Source organism: Ostrea edulis, chromosome 4 (genome assembly GCF_947568905.1).
Source record: "Ostrea edulis chromosome 4, xbOstEdul1.1, whole genome shotgun sequence".
In the NCBI taxonomy this organism is placed as follows: domain Eukaryota; kingdom Metazoa; phylum Mollusca; class Bivalvia; order Ostreida; family Ostreidae; genus Ostrea; species Ostrea edulis.
Genome location: NC_079167.1, coordinates 7,654,154 through 7,671,036, shown reverse-complemented (window position 1 = coordinate 7,671,036; position 16,883 = coordinate 7,654,154). Strand labels below are relative to the sequence as shown.

At 34.1% G+C, this 16,883-nt stretch overlaps 1 protein-coding gene across 2 annotated transcripts in view; it reads right to left on the bottom strand.

The window, feature by feature from the left end:
• Window positions 1-16,596, bottom strand: part of LOC130053969 (wings apart-like protein homolog) — a 33,053-nt gene extending 16,457 nt beyond the window's left edge. The window contains exons 1-9 of one of the 2 annotated variants that reach the window (XM_056161812.1): window positions 16,341-16,596; window positions 14,362-16,027; window positions 13,353-13,439; window positions 9,295-9,495; window positions 8,696-8,832; window positions 5,984-6,095; window positions 4,078-4,323; window positions 3,827-3,938; window positions 597-700 (exon numbers count right to left, since the gene is read on the bottom strand). In XM_056161812.1, coding sequence (XP_056017787.1) covers window positions 597-700; window positions 3,827-3,938; window positions 4,078-4,323; window positions 5,984-6,095; window positions 8,696-8,832; window positions 9,295-9,495; window positions 13,353-13,439; window positions 14,362-16,026 — 2,664 coding nt within the window. In that variant the 5' untranslated portion in view covers window position 16,027; window positions 16,341-16,596. The remainder of the gene's footprint in view (window positions 1-596; window positions 701-3,826; window positions 3,939-4,077; window positions 4,324-5,983; window positions 6,096-8,695; window positions 8,833-9,294; window positions 9,496-13,352; window positions 13,440-14,361; window positions 16,028-16,340) is intronic. The other variant, XM_056161813.1, reaches the window with a different exon arrangement.
• Between the last annotated feature and the right edge of the window lie 287 nt (window positions 16,597-16,883).

The window sequence follows — 16,883 nt, the reverse complement described above, 5'->3', positions numbered from 1 at the left end:
GGCATGGTCCTTCAGTAGAAGAAACTTGAAAGCCCTTCACCAAGGATGCATTTTGCCAAGTTTGGTTGAAATTGGCCAAGTGGTTCTAGAGAAGAAGTCGAAAATGTGAAAAGTTTACAGACAGACGGGCAGACGACAGACAACAGCTCACTTGAGCTTTCAGCTTAGGTGAGCTAAAAAGGTGAAGTGAAAAACATGGATAAGAATAGTAAGATAATGACATTTTTAAAATCTGCTGTTGATGCTAGTTTGAATAATCAAGATATTAGGCCTAATCATGTAAATGTTTCATTATAACTGAATATGGAATTAGGAACAACAGTTTTCATATCCACTGGTCAGAATGGACAGTAAAAGTTATCAACTGACCAGTAAAAATTTAAGTTGATAGCCCAAGTGACCAGTGAATAAAAATAATTATTTCTAGTCATGCCCAAACCACCACACATAGTCAATTCTGGAAAAGCTTTAAAATATTTCAAACCAGGTGTAGTTGTTTTGAACTGATTTCGATGAGATTACGTGTAAGTCTATGCCTGCTGTGGATGCAATTCCTATAGCTGGCATATCATGCTGCACACCGTGTGAAATCTTACATTTTCTAGCACCCTCAGACACCTGTCAATCTTCTTCATGTTTTCCACCATACTGTCTGTCACCAAGGTTGTGTCATCTCCCAATGCTTCAATACATGAACACACTGAAAAAAAGTTTGTCACAAATGAAGATGAAATACTTTAAAGGACACATCGCATGTTTCCCAAGTATACAAAATCATATGCATTTTGTCTTTCTTGTGATTATAGTAATTAATTATAATAGTTAGTTCACCGAAATCTAAGCCCCTATTTCAAAAAGTCTCGTAATTAGTTAGGTAGTCACATGGTGCAGTGATGTCACATGCGCCCTTCTTTGATCAATTGATTGAAAAGGTAGTGTTAGATATTTTTGAAAACTCAACTTTTAGGGGCCTAATTTATTCCCTGTGGACAACATTTATTTCGATGCTGAAAAATTTCCTGAGTCTAATAGATATTTTAGCCATCAGTGCATACAAATAGCAATGTAATTCAGTGATTCATTTTGAAAATGGTTATCATGAGTCCAGTGGACTCCCCTTGATTACAATAATGAGTCCCATGCTAAAATCAATGAGTCCAGATTTCATTCTTTCAAAAAAATAGCCTGACAATCACAGGTATAAACAAACCAATTTAAGGAAGAAGCTTACTGTTGACACCCCCCTTCTAGGGAATTTATATTTCGCTGTTTATTACAAGCCATCAGATAATTCATTTGCAGAAAATTCTTATTCATAGTTCATATTGCAAAATGATTTTCAGATGAAAAATTTCTCAAGACCAAGTTCATGCTACAGATCAATCAATGATTTGAATTTTGAGAGTGGTGCAGTGTAAATTTTCTGAAACTATCTAATCCACACACACACACACAAAAAAGTTTATAATCCGCCAAGTTCACGAGTCTGCTTAAGGTTGATCGATCCTCATATGACGTCATAGGTTTTTGCAAAAATCTTAATAAATTAAACTTTGTGCACGATAGAAATATATCTTTCTGAGGGATATTATTCACTGGATATAATAAAAAACCTGGTAAACTATTATTACTGAAAAAGTTTATATTTTCCATAGATAATCAATTATTTATGATTTTAAAAATGTTGTCAAGGGCAATAACTCCTATGCTGGAATTTCCTCTACTGGATGTCTATTATACATTGGTTTCCCTAATATCCACAATTAATCTATACATATTTATGAAGTAGCAGTTTTTTTAAAACTGTTGATATTTAAATTTTGTCATTTCAACAAGTTTTTATCTATTTTTATTATTTTATTTAACGAAAATGTGTGATTTTCTGATGTTGATATATACTTCTGTTTTTGTATGTCTGACAGCTTTAAAAAGGTGGCAACATATACATTTTCTTTGGTTATTAATTGAATTAAGCTATATTGAGTGGAAATTAATAATTTTTTTCCACTTTTAACCATTAATATTGATAAGTCACATGAGGATGGAGCTACCTTAAAGTTGAACGCTGGAAGTTTTTATCCCTACCGTATATACTCGCCTATAAGTCGGTCCGCCTATAAGTCGGTTGTATTTTTTAAGGTTATTTTGTAGGAATTTGTCATTGACCCACTTATAAGTCGGTACAAATTTTTGTCAGAATAGGTTGACAATTTCAAGTCAATTCTCTAGTGTTTTAACCTATGTTTCAAAAAATATTTTGAGAAATTAATAATTATGAGGTGCTCAATATCTAAGTCATATCCGTTTGGGGTTTAAACGCATCCCTTGATCTATTATGGACAATGATCCCTTGTTTACCTAAGCAATTATGGTCTCCTAATGACCAGTACCTGACACCGTGTTTACTTAGTGGCACGCGCCTCGCGATTATTGTGGGATTCCGGTATAATTCATTGTATCAACAATAGTTTTTAAGAGTCAAGAATGATGATCTAATATTCAATCTTTTAAGAAATATATTTCAGCCGGTATACATATGAATATTTCAATATTAAATCGAGTTCGTAATTCAATTTTACCGATAAACGATAGATTATTTTGAAAGTATTACACTGTAGTTACCGGTATGTAAATAATTTTAAACTAGATAAAAATATGTAAATACTTGTACTTTATACATGATTTTAAAATACATAAACAATACGTCTAGATATTTGTGAACAATAATCATTTGTGTGGTAGTCCATGATAATCATCGGAGTTGTTTAAAAACACTACATTACGCCACCCAGAAAAATACCAATCTTCTTAGGACGCGCCTATAAGTCGGACATAGAGTTTTGGACCAAAAATTGACTCCCAAAAAACCGACTTATAGGCGAGTATATACGGTAGCTACTTTGTTCATGCCATTTAGTTTTTCTATGTTCTGTGCAAATGCTGCAATAAATAAATTTTTCTCCATTTTCTTCATTTTTCTTCAATCTTAACAAAGAATAAAGTGTAAGCCATTTTTGGTGACATTTTTTTTCACCTTTCGAATTTTCTCAACCTCCACTTCATTTTCAGGACCGACGTTTTATTTTTGGAGGACTACGCGGGTTTTTTTTGTGGCTTCTTTTTAACCCATAGTAACTGGCAATATTATCATTCATATCACTTTGCAAAAATGCTGTTAACTTTCCCTGATTAGGATGTTTTATAAAGTAAAAAAAATTGGTGGAATCGGATTATGTGCGAGGAAATTCTAGTTCCCAGTTTTGTTAATCCACCATATATATCATTTAGTTTTATTGGTTAATGCAATGCGAGTTGACCAATGAAATATCATAATTCTTAATTCGGAATATCTCGGGTGTGTAGTATGTTATGGAGCTTAGATTTTGTACGAATTACCAGAGGGGAAATGAAAACATTTTCATATAATTTGAAGTTTTTATGCGTCTGCTGGGATGTACAGTAATTGAAATAATGCGTCCTGAGCAAATTCAATGCGTAATTTATGCAGGACGCATGCCAAAATGAATCACTAGTAATTAAAATTATCATTACTGCATGCGCACTAAAATAACATATGTATATGAATGAAAATTCAAACAACTATGGATATTCAAACTTGAAAATCTAAGAATGCAACCATATTCTTTGTTAAAATCACCTCATTCAAGACTGACAGTGCTATAGTTCCTGTACTGTGTACAGAACTATCACAAATGTTCTACCATATACATTGCTGTCAAATGTTATTACAATTAAGCAATAAAATGCCTAGAGCGAATAGGATATAACATTTTGAGCCAATATGACATTATTGTTATTGAATTACCTGTGTCCACAATATGATCAAGAGCACCCAAGGTCCTTAACTCTTCCTTGAACCACTCCCCTGCTCGACGAGATGTCAGACTCAGCAGAGATTCCATGGCAAGATTTCCTGTCTAAGAAAGTCATAAAAATATAAATTTGCTTGGAATCAGCAAAAATTATTTGCATTTTTAAATCTTTAAATCACATTCTAACAGTGCATTATTGTCAACTTGTGTGATAGTACATATAAACTTGATCTGAATAGCTTACTGAGACATCTTCTATTTCTGGCTGGTTAGTGCCCCCACCCTCGGCCTTCCACTGTTCATACACCTCCCGGGCCCTATCTTTGTTACGGTTTAAAGTCCTCTTGCCCATCAGAGTGACACTATGTTCCTCTTGATAGTCCACAGCCAGCAGCTTCAACATCAGATCCAGGCTTTGTCGATCCAGGTCCATGTTCAATCGATCTCGACTCAACATAAACATCAGCAAGGCAGTGCACAGGGATAGACTCTAAAGGAAGGATACTTTTGTTTATCAAAACTATTCGTTATCAAATCCTCCTTCTGTGAGAAAAAATTTGAATTCATGTATTGCCATCCCACTCAGAGAATATTTTGCAGATGCTATGTATCTTCAAAAGACTTCATCATGAAATGATCAATCACATTAAAGAAGGGCAATAAGGTACCAATTTTACCCAATATATTTAAAATACTCAGGTCTTGATGAAATATCATATAACTAGAACTGTCCTAACGGGACTCAATATACTCCCAAGGATCATGGTTTGAATAAACTTGAATTTGAACTACCTGGGGATGCTTTCATATAATATACGACTAATCTTGGTCCTGCTGTTATTAAGATTTTTAAACGTGTTTCCCTATACATGTACATAAAACTTAGATTCTCGATCATGGCCCCTCCCTACTTCCAGGGACCACAATTTGAACAAACTTGAATCTGCACTACCTGGATATACTTACATATTAATAATTAATTGTTCTTGAGAAGATTTCAAAAGATTTTTCCTATATATCAGGAGGTAAAATTTTGATCCCCTATTGTGGCCCTATCCTACCCCCAGGGGCCATGATGTGTACAAACTTGAATCTACTTTACGTTAGGAAACTTTCAAGTAAATTTCAACTTTTTTGGCCCTGTGATTCTTGAGAAGATTTTCAAATGACCTCACCCTACATTAACCTTTTCTTGAATATTTCCCCTTAGGCAGAGGCATGATCAAACTTGAACTTTACCGAAAGATGATTAGTGTCAAGTTTGATTGAAAATGGCCCAGTGGTTTTTTAAAGGGACTGGTTCACGATTTTTGATAAAAATATTTTTCATTTTTGATGTTAAACATTATAAATATAACTCATTTAATGTTGACAGCCAAAATTTTGACCTTCTGAATGCAAGAATGAAAGCAATATTTAAGCCTTAAATATGTGTTATGTAAACAAAGACTCTAGTCTTTTTATGTAAACAAACAAACAAGTGAAATATTGATTTTGTAATGTAATGCATCTTAATTTTGCATAGTCACAAATTTTAACTTTTAGATGACACATTTCACCTCAAAAATGCTTGAAATATGAAAGATATAATAATACTTTGATCGATATCCATTTCTTTTGAAAATTTCGTAAACAATAGCATACTGCAATCTTTGTTTACAAAACAAATAATAAACTCTCTAAAATGAGCTTCTGTGATGATGTATAACCTTAATTTTCACGTGAAATCTTTCATACACATTAGACAGTAGATTTTGATCATTAAAAGTGAAGTTGAAAATGTTAAAAGTTTTCGGATGGATGACAGACAAAAAGGTGATCAGAAAAGCTCACTTAAACTTTCAGCTCAGGTGTGCTAAAAACTGTCCTGCAACACTTTTAGAGTCAATTGAACAAAATCCAAGTTGTGATTTCATCATATACACAATCAAAGTAATTGCCAAAATCACCCATTTTCATGAATGCAATTTTCGTAACTTTAATTAGATATTGATATCAAGGAATAAATGAAATCACAATTTTTGGTAATTGGCTAGTCCTTTACTGAATTTTACAAAACTGTTTCAATAGCATATCAATATTCTCATTCTTTCACTTTCAGTATGTATAATGAATTTATCTCTAATGAACAAATGATAAATATCTATTACTGGGTCAGAAACAGCATCCTTCAGATGACCGAATATCTTGGCCACAGTTCCATGTGCTCTTAAGTGCATTCTAAATGCTGGTAAGATACTCTTTTGGGCCAGACCAATACAACTGCAAAACAAAAATCACAATAAGTACAGGCAATGTCGATGAGAGCAAAAGAAGTACCAGTTGTTATCATTGCTGGCCTTTAAAAATCAAAGGCTTTATTTACAAAACTTAGAAAGACATTCAATTGCTTTGGATATAGATGTTGAGCAAATATCAATGAAGACCCTAAGAGTCAATGTGTATTAAAACAAACTTTGATCTACTATACATGATTGAATAACTGAATACTGATTTGACAAATTGTATATTTGTGATTCCTAAGAATGTTTTTGAGGATTTTCCAAAATATTCCTATGTAAAACTTTGATCTCACCCTGGCCTGGGGCCATGGTGTAAAGTAACAGGAATCTACACTACACGAGAATGTAAAACTGTGATCTCACCCTGACCCCGGGGCCACGGAGTAAATTAACAGTACACTATACGAGAATGTAAAACTTTGATCTCACCCTGACCCCGGTGTAAATTAACAGGAATCTACACTACATGAGAATGTAAATCTGTGATCTCACCCTGACCCCGGTGTAAATTAACAGGAATCTACACTACATGAGAATGTAAAACTGTGATCTCACCCTGGCCCCGGTGTAAATTAACAGAAATCTACACTACATGAGAATGCTTTCATGTACATATCAATTTGAAAAATGGAATCTTGTTGTTCTTGAGGAGCAGATTTTTAAAAATATTTTTCATAAATGTTCCCAAGTAAAAATTCAAACCTCATTGTGACCCTGCCTGGTTTTTGGAATCATGATTTATTGATAAATAAACAGTCTTCACGAAAAACTTTGTGAAGCACAGGCCCTTCGGGCCTCCCAGTATAATAATTTTGCAAGCCCGAACAATATTTTACAGGCCCAAAATCTTTTTTTTTCTAATTTGATTACTTGTCATTTGCAAGGTGTTGCATGCTGATTCTACACTATAGATACATGTATGTTCTACTGTAGGAAAATATATATTAAGATGATCATAGTTAGAGAACAACTGAAATCAAAAGGATTATCTTATTTTATTTTTCAACATATTAATCTCGAAGATACCAAAGCAGCTCATGTTCTACTTTGTTTTGTAAACACCACATACTAAACATTTTGTTTTCTCCAGAATTAAATCTTAGCAAAGGCCCACCCTTGGTCCAATGGGACATGAATTTTCGTTTCTCTTTTCTCCTTGTATGACCGTGTTTTTTTATTTGGATCTGATGGTTGTGATTGCGAAATACGCTCGTGAGGTCTGGAATTTCACGGATGAGCCCCTTCCCTACACCGAGACTGGAAGTTAATATAAAATATAGTACGTGTATTTTTTATACATGCACATACTATATATTTACATTAACTTCCAGTGCCCTTGCCTCCCTATACTTCAGAAAAGGCAGCATGGTTGATTGTTTTTCGATGCGAATCCTGACAAAGTCTGAGTCAATCTCAAGCTTTATTTGTAATATATACAAAACATACAATAAAACATTTACAGGCCCGCCGGACTCCTGGGTTAAATATTTTTAGAAGCCCGATCCCGATTTTACTGGCCTCGGGCCACCGGTTAACGTCGAAGACTGAATAAACTTTAATCTTCATATCACATAAGGGAGCTTTTGTCCATCCTACTTTTTAATTCTAATTAATTAATTTAAGGGGGATGCAACCATACATTTGAATTTCCTTGATTCTTCTTCATCTAAAGATCCTTTATGCCAAGTATAGTTGAATTTGGCCGTGTAGTTCTTAACTTAAGAAATTTACAACAGCAGACAAATTTTGATCAGAATAACTGGCATGAGCCTTTGGTTTAGGTGAGCTAAAATGTTTTGATGATCATTTAATACAGTTGAACTGATAAGATAAATAAAAATGTACAGGCAATAACAAAATAATTTTCGTCAAAAAGCTCCTTGTAATATAAATATGTAGGTCATCAAAAACAGATTTCTAGCAGAGTAGTAAAACCAGTCAGGTAACATGTGTCCAAAAAAACGATGCCGAAGCCATCTGGTTGCAAAGATGTGAATCCCAACATCAGCCAAAACAAATGAAACACAGAAAAATTTGACCTGTGGCTCCAAACGTAGCCTTGGTTTCAATACAATGGCTTTAAAATGTTCTGAACAAGTTGTATTGACCATGGAAAACACAACCCATTCACTATTGATGCCAAACATTTTTAAAAACATTCTCAAGACTAGCCTGTGTTCACCAGTAATTTGAATTGTAATTACTTATTGAGTATGCCCCATCAAAACCCTTACAAATCCATCAAATTTCAAAAGGGCTGTTTTAAATTCTAATCAATGGGGCCATAATCCAAAAGATCACTCTGACATTCTAATCAATGAGGCCATAATCCAAAAGATCACTTTGACATTATCACTGAAAATGTTGTGAATATTCAAAAAATTTAATTTCATACACTAAGAGATTGCAAAAATCAGACAGTACTGGTGACACACTAGTTAGACAAATCGATCGATATAAATAATTTTACAAAATATATAAATCGCCATCTTTTGACGAAGTGTCATAAAAAGTATATGTCTTGGTGCTATGAGCCACCTTAAATCTAAATCTTTCTCTGAAAATGTGTCCCATCCCTACCTCAGACACCTGGTGGACATAGGCTCTCCTTCCTGTATCCCAGACAACAAGTACTCCACATCATCAGCAAACTCCTGGGTCTCTCCATGTTCCTGACACTCATGTGCCTCCTTAACATTCCTCACCACTGTGTACAACTGCAAACAACAGTATCCTGTTTAACAGACTACTTTAATTATCTACTTAGGATTCTGCAATTGATTGATATGAATTCTTTTCTCACAACAGCTAGATGCATTTTCTTAAATCTTGATGGAAGTCGGTTTTTAAAATCTATATTATCTGCATCTGAATTTCAAGAAACTGGAAGTTTTTTTTTTTAAATTTTAAGTCTACTAAACAAATGTTACATTAAAACAGCAATGTAAATCAAATCATCAAAAAAGCTGTATGTATTCCTTCACACATCACTAAACTACCTGTTTATGCTCTTTATTGATGTGAACTGTATGTGTTCCTTCATACATCAGATAAACTACCTGTTTGTGCTCTTTATTGATGTGAACTGTATGTGTTCCTTCATACATCAGATAAACTACCTGTTTGTGCTCTTTATTGATGTGAACTGTATGTGTTCCTTCATACATCAGATAAACTACCTGTTTGTGCTCTTTATTGATGTGAACTGAAGTATATGCTTCATCCCCATCTCTGTCTGGCCAGTGGACAGCCCGAGTCAGCTTGGGGGGTTCCTCGGGTAGTTTCCTGTCTTCTGGGCCCGACTTGGGCCAGGTTGAGAAGCGGGTGAGTTTGGGAGGACCTGGCTGTGGACCATTTTCACCTCCAGGATTCTGTTTATTCTAAACATATAATGAGATTCAATTCAAACTTTGGAATAAAGCAACAGAAGTCATTGGCAATACAAGCATCTGTATATATAGAATACTTATATCAAGGTGCTTCATATCAGAAGTGATTTCAAACATTCAAGTTAAATGCATATAATATTCATAAAATTACTTTTTATAATGTGGATGCTGCAAGACATTAATAAGAGGCCCATGTGCCACATCACTCACCTGAACACCAAGAGGTCTGGAGTGAACATATAGCAGTTTAGGCTTCATGAGGTTACATACATATAAATTATGTAAATTTGTACATATTGAAAAGATTTTAATGATCAATGTTAACCACTGAACCCATTGTGGCTCTGCCTTGGCCCTAAAGATCACAACATAAACATATCTTAAACTACACTACATGCATATGCTTTCACATCTATTTGACAATCTGTACCTTTAATGGTTCTTAAGAAAAAGATTTTTAAAGATTGCTCCTATATATAACCATTTTCAAACGTTGAACTCGTATTGTGGCCCAGATCTGGTCATTTCTTAATATCTCCACTTTGAAAGAAGCATGTCCGTTCACTTGAACTTGAATCCCCTTCACCCAAGGATGCTTCGTGACAAGTTTGGTTGAAATTGTTCTAGAGGTAGTCGAGAAGAAATTGAAAATGTGAAAAGTTTACAAATGATAGACAACTTGATCAGAAAAGCTCACTTGAGGCATTGGCTCAGGTGAGCTAAAAATAATTTACATTGTAACATCTTTTGTAATTTGAATACAAAATAGAGATGTTTATGCATGTATACACAAACACAATAAATATATATATGTATATATATAAGCACAGAAATCCAAATACATCCTACTTTCTTAAAATGTCAATCTAAAAAAATACAAGGCCACTAAAAAAATGATAGACACACTGATTGTGCAAAACAAATTTGAGATTTAAAGTACCATAAGTGCCATGGCCTTTCCAGTGCTTCTATATAAATACACATATATATGTGTGTGTGTTTGTGATATAAGTAGTGTTAATATTTCATAAACATGAACGGACTTCAGCTGGAGAAACTGAAAGTTTAAACTATATGATAATGCATGCCATAACAGAAATATAGTCTCAGTCAAATTTTGAAGAAGAAAAAAATAAATGTAATGCAAAATGCAGATTATGCAACTAAAATCTATACATGTATATCAAATAATAAAAGATGAATGTGGGAAATTACACCAATGCAAGTTTTCTTGCTTTATGCAGTTGTTATTATGGGTTAATAACTAAATTACACATCACATTACAAAGCACTGATATATAACATTCATCAATAATTTTTAAATTTAGCCAAGGTCGAAGAGACACATTCCAGACATGTGGTTATTTTTTTGAGATTGATTAAATTACAAATACTTTTTCTAGGTAATCATGATTACTTTATCAAACAATTCTTTTAATGAAGTTTGACATTTGAATTACATTTTTGGTATCGAAGTTGCTGAAATGTTTTATCATTTAGTCTGCATCTTTTCTGAATGAAAAGTTGCCCCAGCAATACTGAACAGCTATTCAACTGACCATACTTGCCAACTCTTGCTTGGATAGCAACTCATGATTTGGGAAAGGTGAAAACATTTAATTCTATCTTTGTTTAGAAATTAGATGCTTTGGTACCCCTGTGTGCATTCAGCATGGAACTAATTATATGTCCTTATCATTGAATCATCAAAATTTTGATTATTTATAGAAAACATAATATGATAACAGAAACAATTTTTACAGTATGATATTTAGACAAGAGTACCACAAACGCTACATAATACGCTCATGAAAATGCTTGCATAGGGAGTTTTTCTTACGCCATAATTTGTAGAACTTTGCTTCAGGTAGTCTTAGATGATCAAAACATATTTTTTTTTTTTAAAATAATCAAAATTCAAATAAACAGAAAATAATCATGATTACAGTCAAATTCTTAGCTGTTATTAATCAAATTATAAGTAATCAGTCTTATCATGATTACATCTAATTACTTGGAAAATTAATCAATTACAGTTATTGGAATTAATGATTACCACATGTCTGAGTCATATTCTATGGAGTGCATGTATTCCATCTTCCTTGGTCAAGTAGCAATGCAAGTTTTCAACTAAAGCCAATTGTCTCTTTTAATGAAAATTTCATTTCTTAAACCCCTCAAAGAGTTTTAAATTACTTTGTATTAACATGATTAATTATTGCTGCTTTAAGCCTAAATCTTTACTTCATATCCACTTTTAACACAATCATTGTGTACATAAATCTTTACAGTTCTATCATATTTACATGATGCCCACAAGCCTCAACGGTCACTCGAGTATTAGTTAAAAGTATCACTAGTCCAAGGGCTGCAAAATCTATAATAATTTTCCTGCTCTGCATATCTACGCTAAATTCTAATATTCCGCAGCAGTATAAACAAGAAGTGTTCTTAAAACACAAATGCCTATGAAAAAGCCTATACTGATAAAAGACTTTACATAATATATTTGACATTAACACTAAATATCTATTTTGGACCTGCTCTCAAGTCAGAACCCTGGGGTGGTGAAATTCACAATTTTGATCCATTTCTACTTTTCCAAAATATCAAAATATAAGTGCTGTCAAGGTTAACTGAAAAGTTGGTTATTTGCAGTAAAAATATTTTATATGGTTTGATATGGTTTGTATTTTCCGGATTTTGGTTTGGTTTTCATCAAAGAATATCCCATTTTGTTTGCTACATGCACTATGATTGGTTCTATAACTTTATCAATGATGTTTAAACCAATGAAATTCCATGTTACATCTATAATAGTAAACAAAACATGACGAAATGTGGAAATAAATCGCAAATGTGGGAAATCTTTAGTTTTCTAAAAGAGAAGACAAAAGGAAATACAGTATCAAGATATGCAAGTGTGAGTGCAAGTAAGAAATCAGATCATTATCAGTGTTATTTTGTTGAATAAAATGCATTAGAAATTCATGTTTGCATATGTGTCCTCATTATTGTTGAATTTAGTAAGTTATTTCATTTTATGACACAAAATAAAACTGAACCAAAAATGAAAAAAAATAAATTAGGCTTTGCTTCCTGAACTGAACCAAAACAGCCCTAATAAATATACATTTAGTTTTTATATATCATCAGCATAATTAAAGAAGTCTTTCAAATGATAAAGGCATTCAATCACTATGACTATTTTGGCCCCACCCTAGTACAAAAATTCCTACCCCTTCTGAATATACATTTAATTTCAATTTAGTATCAATAGCATAAAAGAAGATGTTATCTAAATGTTTTACATAATAAACACTGTAAGTCAAGTTAAGCCCTGCCCTGGAGTCAGAACCTCTACCCTGGGGATCGTGAAATCTACAATCTTGGTACAGGCCTTCCTGCTTTACATCACTATGCATTTAGTTTTTCTTACAGATGTGCAGTTGTAGAAAAGAAGTTTTGAAAATTGGTCTTTATTCAGTTTTTACCCTGCCCTCCAAGGCCCTGAGGATGAAGAAGTTCCAAAATTTACAATTTAAGTCCCCTTTGTCCTCAAGATGCTTCATACCAAATTTGTAAAGAATTGGAATGGTAGTTACCAAAAACAAGTTAAAAATGCTCAATTGTTAACGCACAAAGGACAACAACAGGTGCAGACCCATAGCAATAGATTAGAGGTTACTCGAGTGACTCAGGTGACCTAAAAAAGCCTCCTTCCACGGGAATAATTACAAATAGATAATCCATCCTTAGAAATTTTCAATATGAAATTATCCTTTTCTTGAATTTTTAACACACAATGAATGTGTCATTAAGGCAAAGCACACAAAAGCAATATGCACATTTCTCTGCATCATCAAGGTTACCCGTTCCTCTTCATCAAAATCTTCTTGCCAGGACCGCATGTTATATTTGGCTTTTCCTGGAGACTGTAAAACGAAAATTCATTATAAATTTTGAGTGTACAATAGAATGTGTGTGTATGTGTGAAACAGTCTTCACGAAAACTCAGTGGTCCGAAGACCGAGGCCAGTGAATTTTTAAGTTGGGTCAGTGAAAATTAAAAATCAGGAAGTTTGATGGGCTTGTAGACTTTTTGTAAGTCACATTAAATATAATGTTGGGTTTAGATATTCTAAACGTCTTATTTGCTTAAATTTACCATCAAAATAAAAATAAATAAAAAAAATAGCACATAAAGTAAGTGTTTGGACATCGTCACTATTCGTGGTTTGTTTATTTCGTAAAGAACGATAACTATACTGGTAATTGTCAAGATAACTTGTACGTTGATCACGTGAATATTAAACGAACAACTTGCTGAAACAACAAAAATGGTTCTGTATCGCACCGCACACCGGTAATTACTGCTTTATTGCATTGTCCAATTAAAATGAACTTCGTCAATTGCAGTTATCTCCGATTTTATGCAATTTCTATAGTATACAGAATTAATAAATCGTTTACATCTGATGTTGGTAGAGAAGGCTAGTCTGGCTACTTCCTAAGGTGCACTCGGGCTGTTTTCATGTTTGTGAAAATACGTGAATTTGTAGTCTTGTTGTTTGTGGGCAAAAAGAGAGAAAATGCCTTGTACGGTGTTGTTTTTCTGGTATCAACAGAAAGGATGTCTTAGGGTAGATATGAATACGAGTAATAACCATAGTTCCAGTAAATTAATTGTATAATTTTACAAAGCATTCCATAATGATGTGAAAATTTAGGGGGCCAGTAAACTTCACTGTGGGCCAGTAAATTCAGATAGTTCACTGGTCCGACTGGCCAGCAAGTTTTAAATGTTTTCGTGAAGACTGGTGAAAGACAGAGAAATAGATGGTTTATGTACGGTACCTTCTTAGGACTTGGAGACACCCTTTTCTGTACTACCCTAGTATTCTTAGATTTGAATATTTTGCGTTCTTTGTTTGGTTGTTTGAATTCATCTGTAGATTCTTGAGAACTTGGTAGATCTTGTGAATTTTCCAGTTCCCCCTCTGATGACTGACTGTCCCCATTATCTTCCTGCTGGAGTTCATCCACTCGTTTGAGTTTTACTGGGATTTCTTCAAAAGTTTCAGTATCCAAAATTTCCTGTGTACTCTCAGGAGTCTCATCAACATCCATTTCACCAAAGCCAAAAGCATTATCCTTGTCCTCAGTGCTGACAGATTCTTCTTGAAATGCAAGAGTATCCTCCACCTCCTCTTGCTGTAGTAGTGGAGCTTCTTCACTGGTATCTGTGTCCTCTATTGTGACACTTGTCTCTTTTTCCTCCTCTTCCTCCTCCTCAATTTCTACCTTGTTTCTGGATTTGAAGATTTTATTCTTCCTGGGTTTTCCATCTTTTGTTTTGTTTGAATCTTTTAGAGGTGCTGGGGTGTACTTTGGTTCTTGTTTAAGGTTGATAAGGGTCTCTATTGGAGGGACAGAAGCTTTAGGTGTGTCTTCTGCTTTCCTCTTCAGAGGCCGCCTTCTGTTTCTGATGATGATTGGTTTTGCTGGGATGGCTTGATACAGCTCCTTTTCAGATTTTTCTTCCCCATCATCTGAAACTTTCTCATTTGGATCTCTAACTTTGTAGGTCCTGACTGGGTGAAGTTTTGATGATCCTTGAGCTGGTGGTTTTGGAGAGCAAATAACAATCAATGTTGACCCTTTTCCATGTTTAATCTCGCTCTGCTGAAGAACTTTGCTATTATTCATCCTTCCAACAGGGTCATCTCCATGTGGTGTATACTCAAAATTGCCATACACTGCAGGATCCATGTAACGACTGCGGAAATTCAAAACAGTGGCCCCACTACTTTCTTCATCTTCAGACTGTAGAATATGAGTTCTAGAAGTTATCTTTTGTGATTTATTTCTGCTTTTTAAATATGATGAATTTCCTTCTTCATCATTTTTGTCAGAGAACACATCCGTCTTCTGTGAAAATGGAACAGAGGAATCTTCAGCTTCCTCTTGAGCATCTGCACCTTCACAGGATTCCTCCTCTTGAACCTGCTCTGGCAGTTCCTCTGGTGCTTTTTCTTTCTTAACAGAACGTGAATAAGTTCTTACTGGTCTTTTGAACATCACTGGTTCCATGTCATCATCATTATTTATTGAATCACTATCCTCATTCTCTAGTTTTGGGAGATTTGAAGGAGGCTCTGGATGACCCTGTTTCTTAGGATTCTTACTTACATTAGCAATAGCAGGTCTGCCTAATCCAGTAGAAGCACTTGGAACACTGCTGTTATTAGATGGAACTTTCTTTTTGAGGCTCTCATCTTCCTCCAAGTCAAATGAAAATTCATCCACAGTCTCATTTTCCACTTTCACTTTATTAAATGTCACCTGGAAAGGGTCATCCTTTCTTACTCGAGTGAAAGATGTGTCTCCCCATTTAGTTTTTTCTGCTTTAATTGGAACTGGGGGAGCAGATTTGTTATTCAAAACATCATCAAATGCCCGGCTAGCAGCAGAGTCTTTACTGCTATACTTACTGTAAGTTTTATAAGTTTTGCTTGTCATTCTGAAAGAAAAAAAATCACAGTATTAAATTAAAAACCCAATTTCAGATACTGTCACTAAGTTCATCAGCATAACTGAACAGTGATATCAGAACTGACAATTTAGAATCATTGAGTGACCTGATCAAAGGGGAGTAACTTTCACGAGCACAACATTACAGGTTAGTTTCGCTTTTAGTCAAGTTTAAATACCATCTGGCTGGAAATGCACATACAAAATCAATGTTTTAACAAAACTTCTATACATCATGAAGTTTCATAGGTATTTTCATTGAGATATAAATCAAAGCTGCACTCAGTAAAACTGTCACTTACCTGACAATGCAATGTACTTTCAGCTTTGTTTGCCACTCTATCAAAACTTTGTCATATTATGATTTCTTTAACTGCAAACCCCCAAACGATTCAGACATATCATTCGATTGTGTCCTGTGGTCAAATCTGCTACGTAATAATCAATTCACAAATAAGACATCGAGATGATAAAGAATAATTGTTATCACCCTTTTCCAACTATTCACATGTGCGCCATTTTGGTGGATATCAGTCAGAAAACAAATTTTGCGCATGCGTTGATTTTTCCTTTAAGTAAATTGAGCTCCAAAAATATAGGCAGATTTTCGAATTTTACTTCATTTTATTTCATTCAATTTCGTTTGTTTGTTTTTTAAGCATTCAATCATGATTCTGAAAAACAATTTTGTCGGAAAGTTTGTACATATCTGGGTCGTTGATCCATTGTCCCCTCGGCTAAACCAAAATCAAAGTACTGATGATACTGATAGACGGTAAAGCTGAAAGAGGACAAATCTCATGTTTTCTACTGACTGTAAATATACTTAGATATGTATTTTTTAT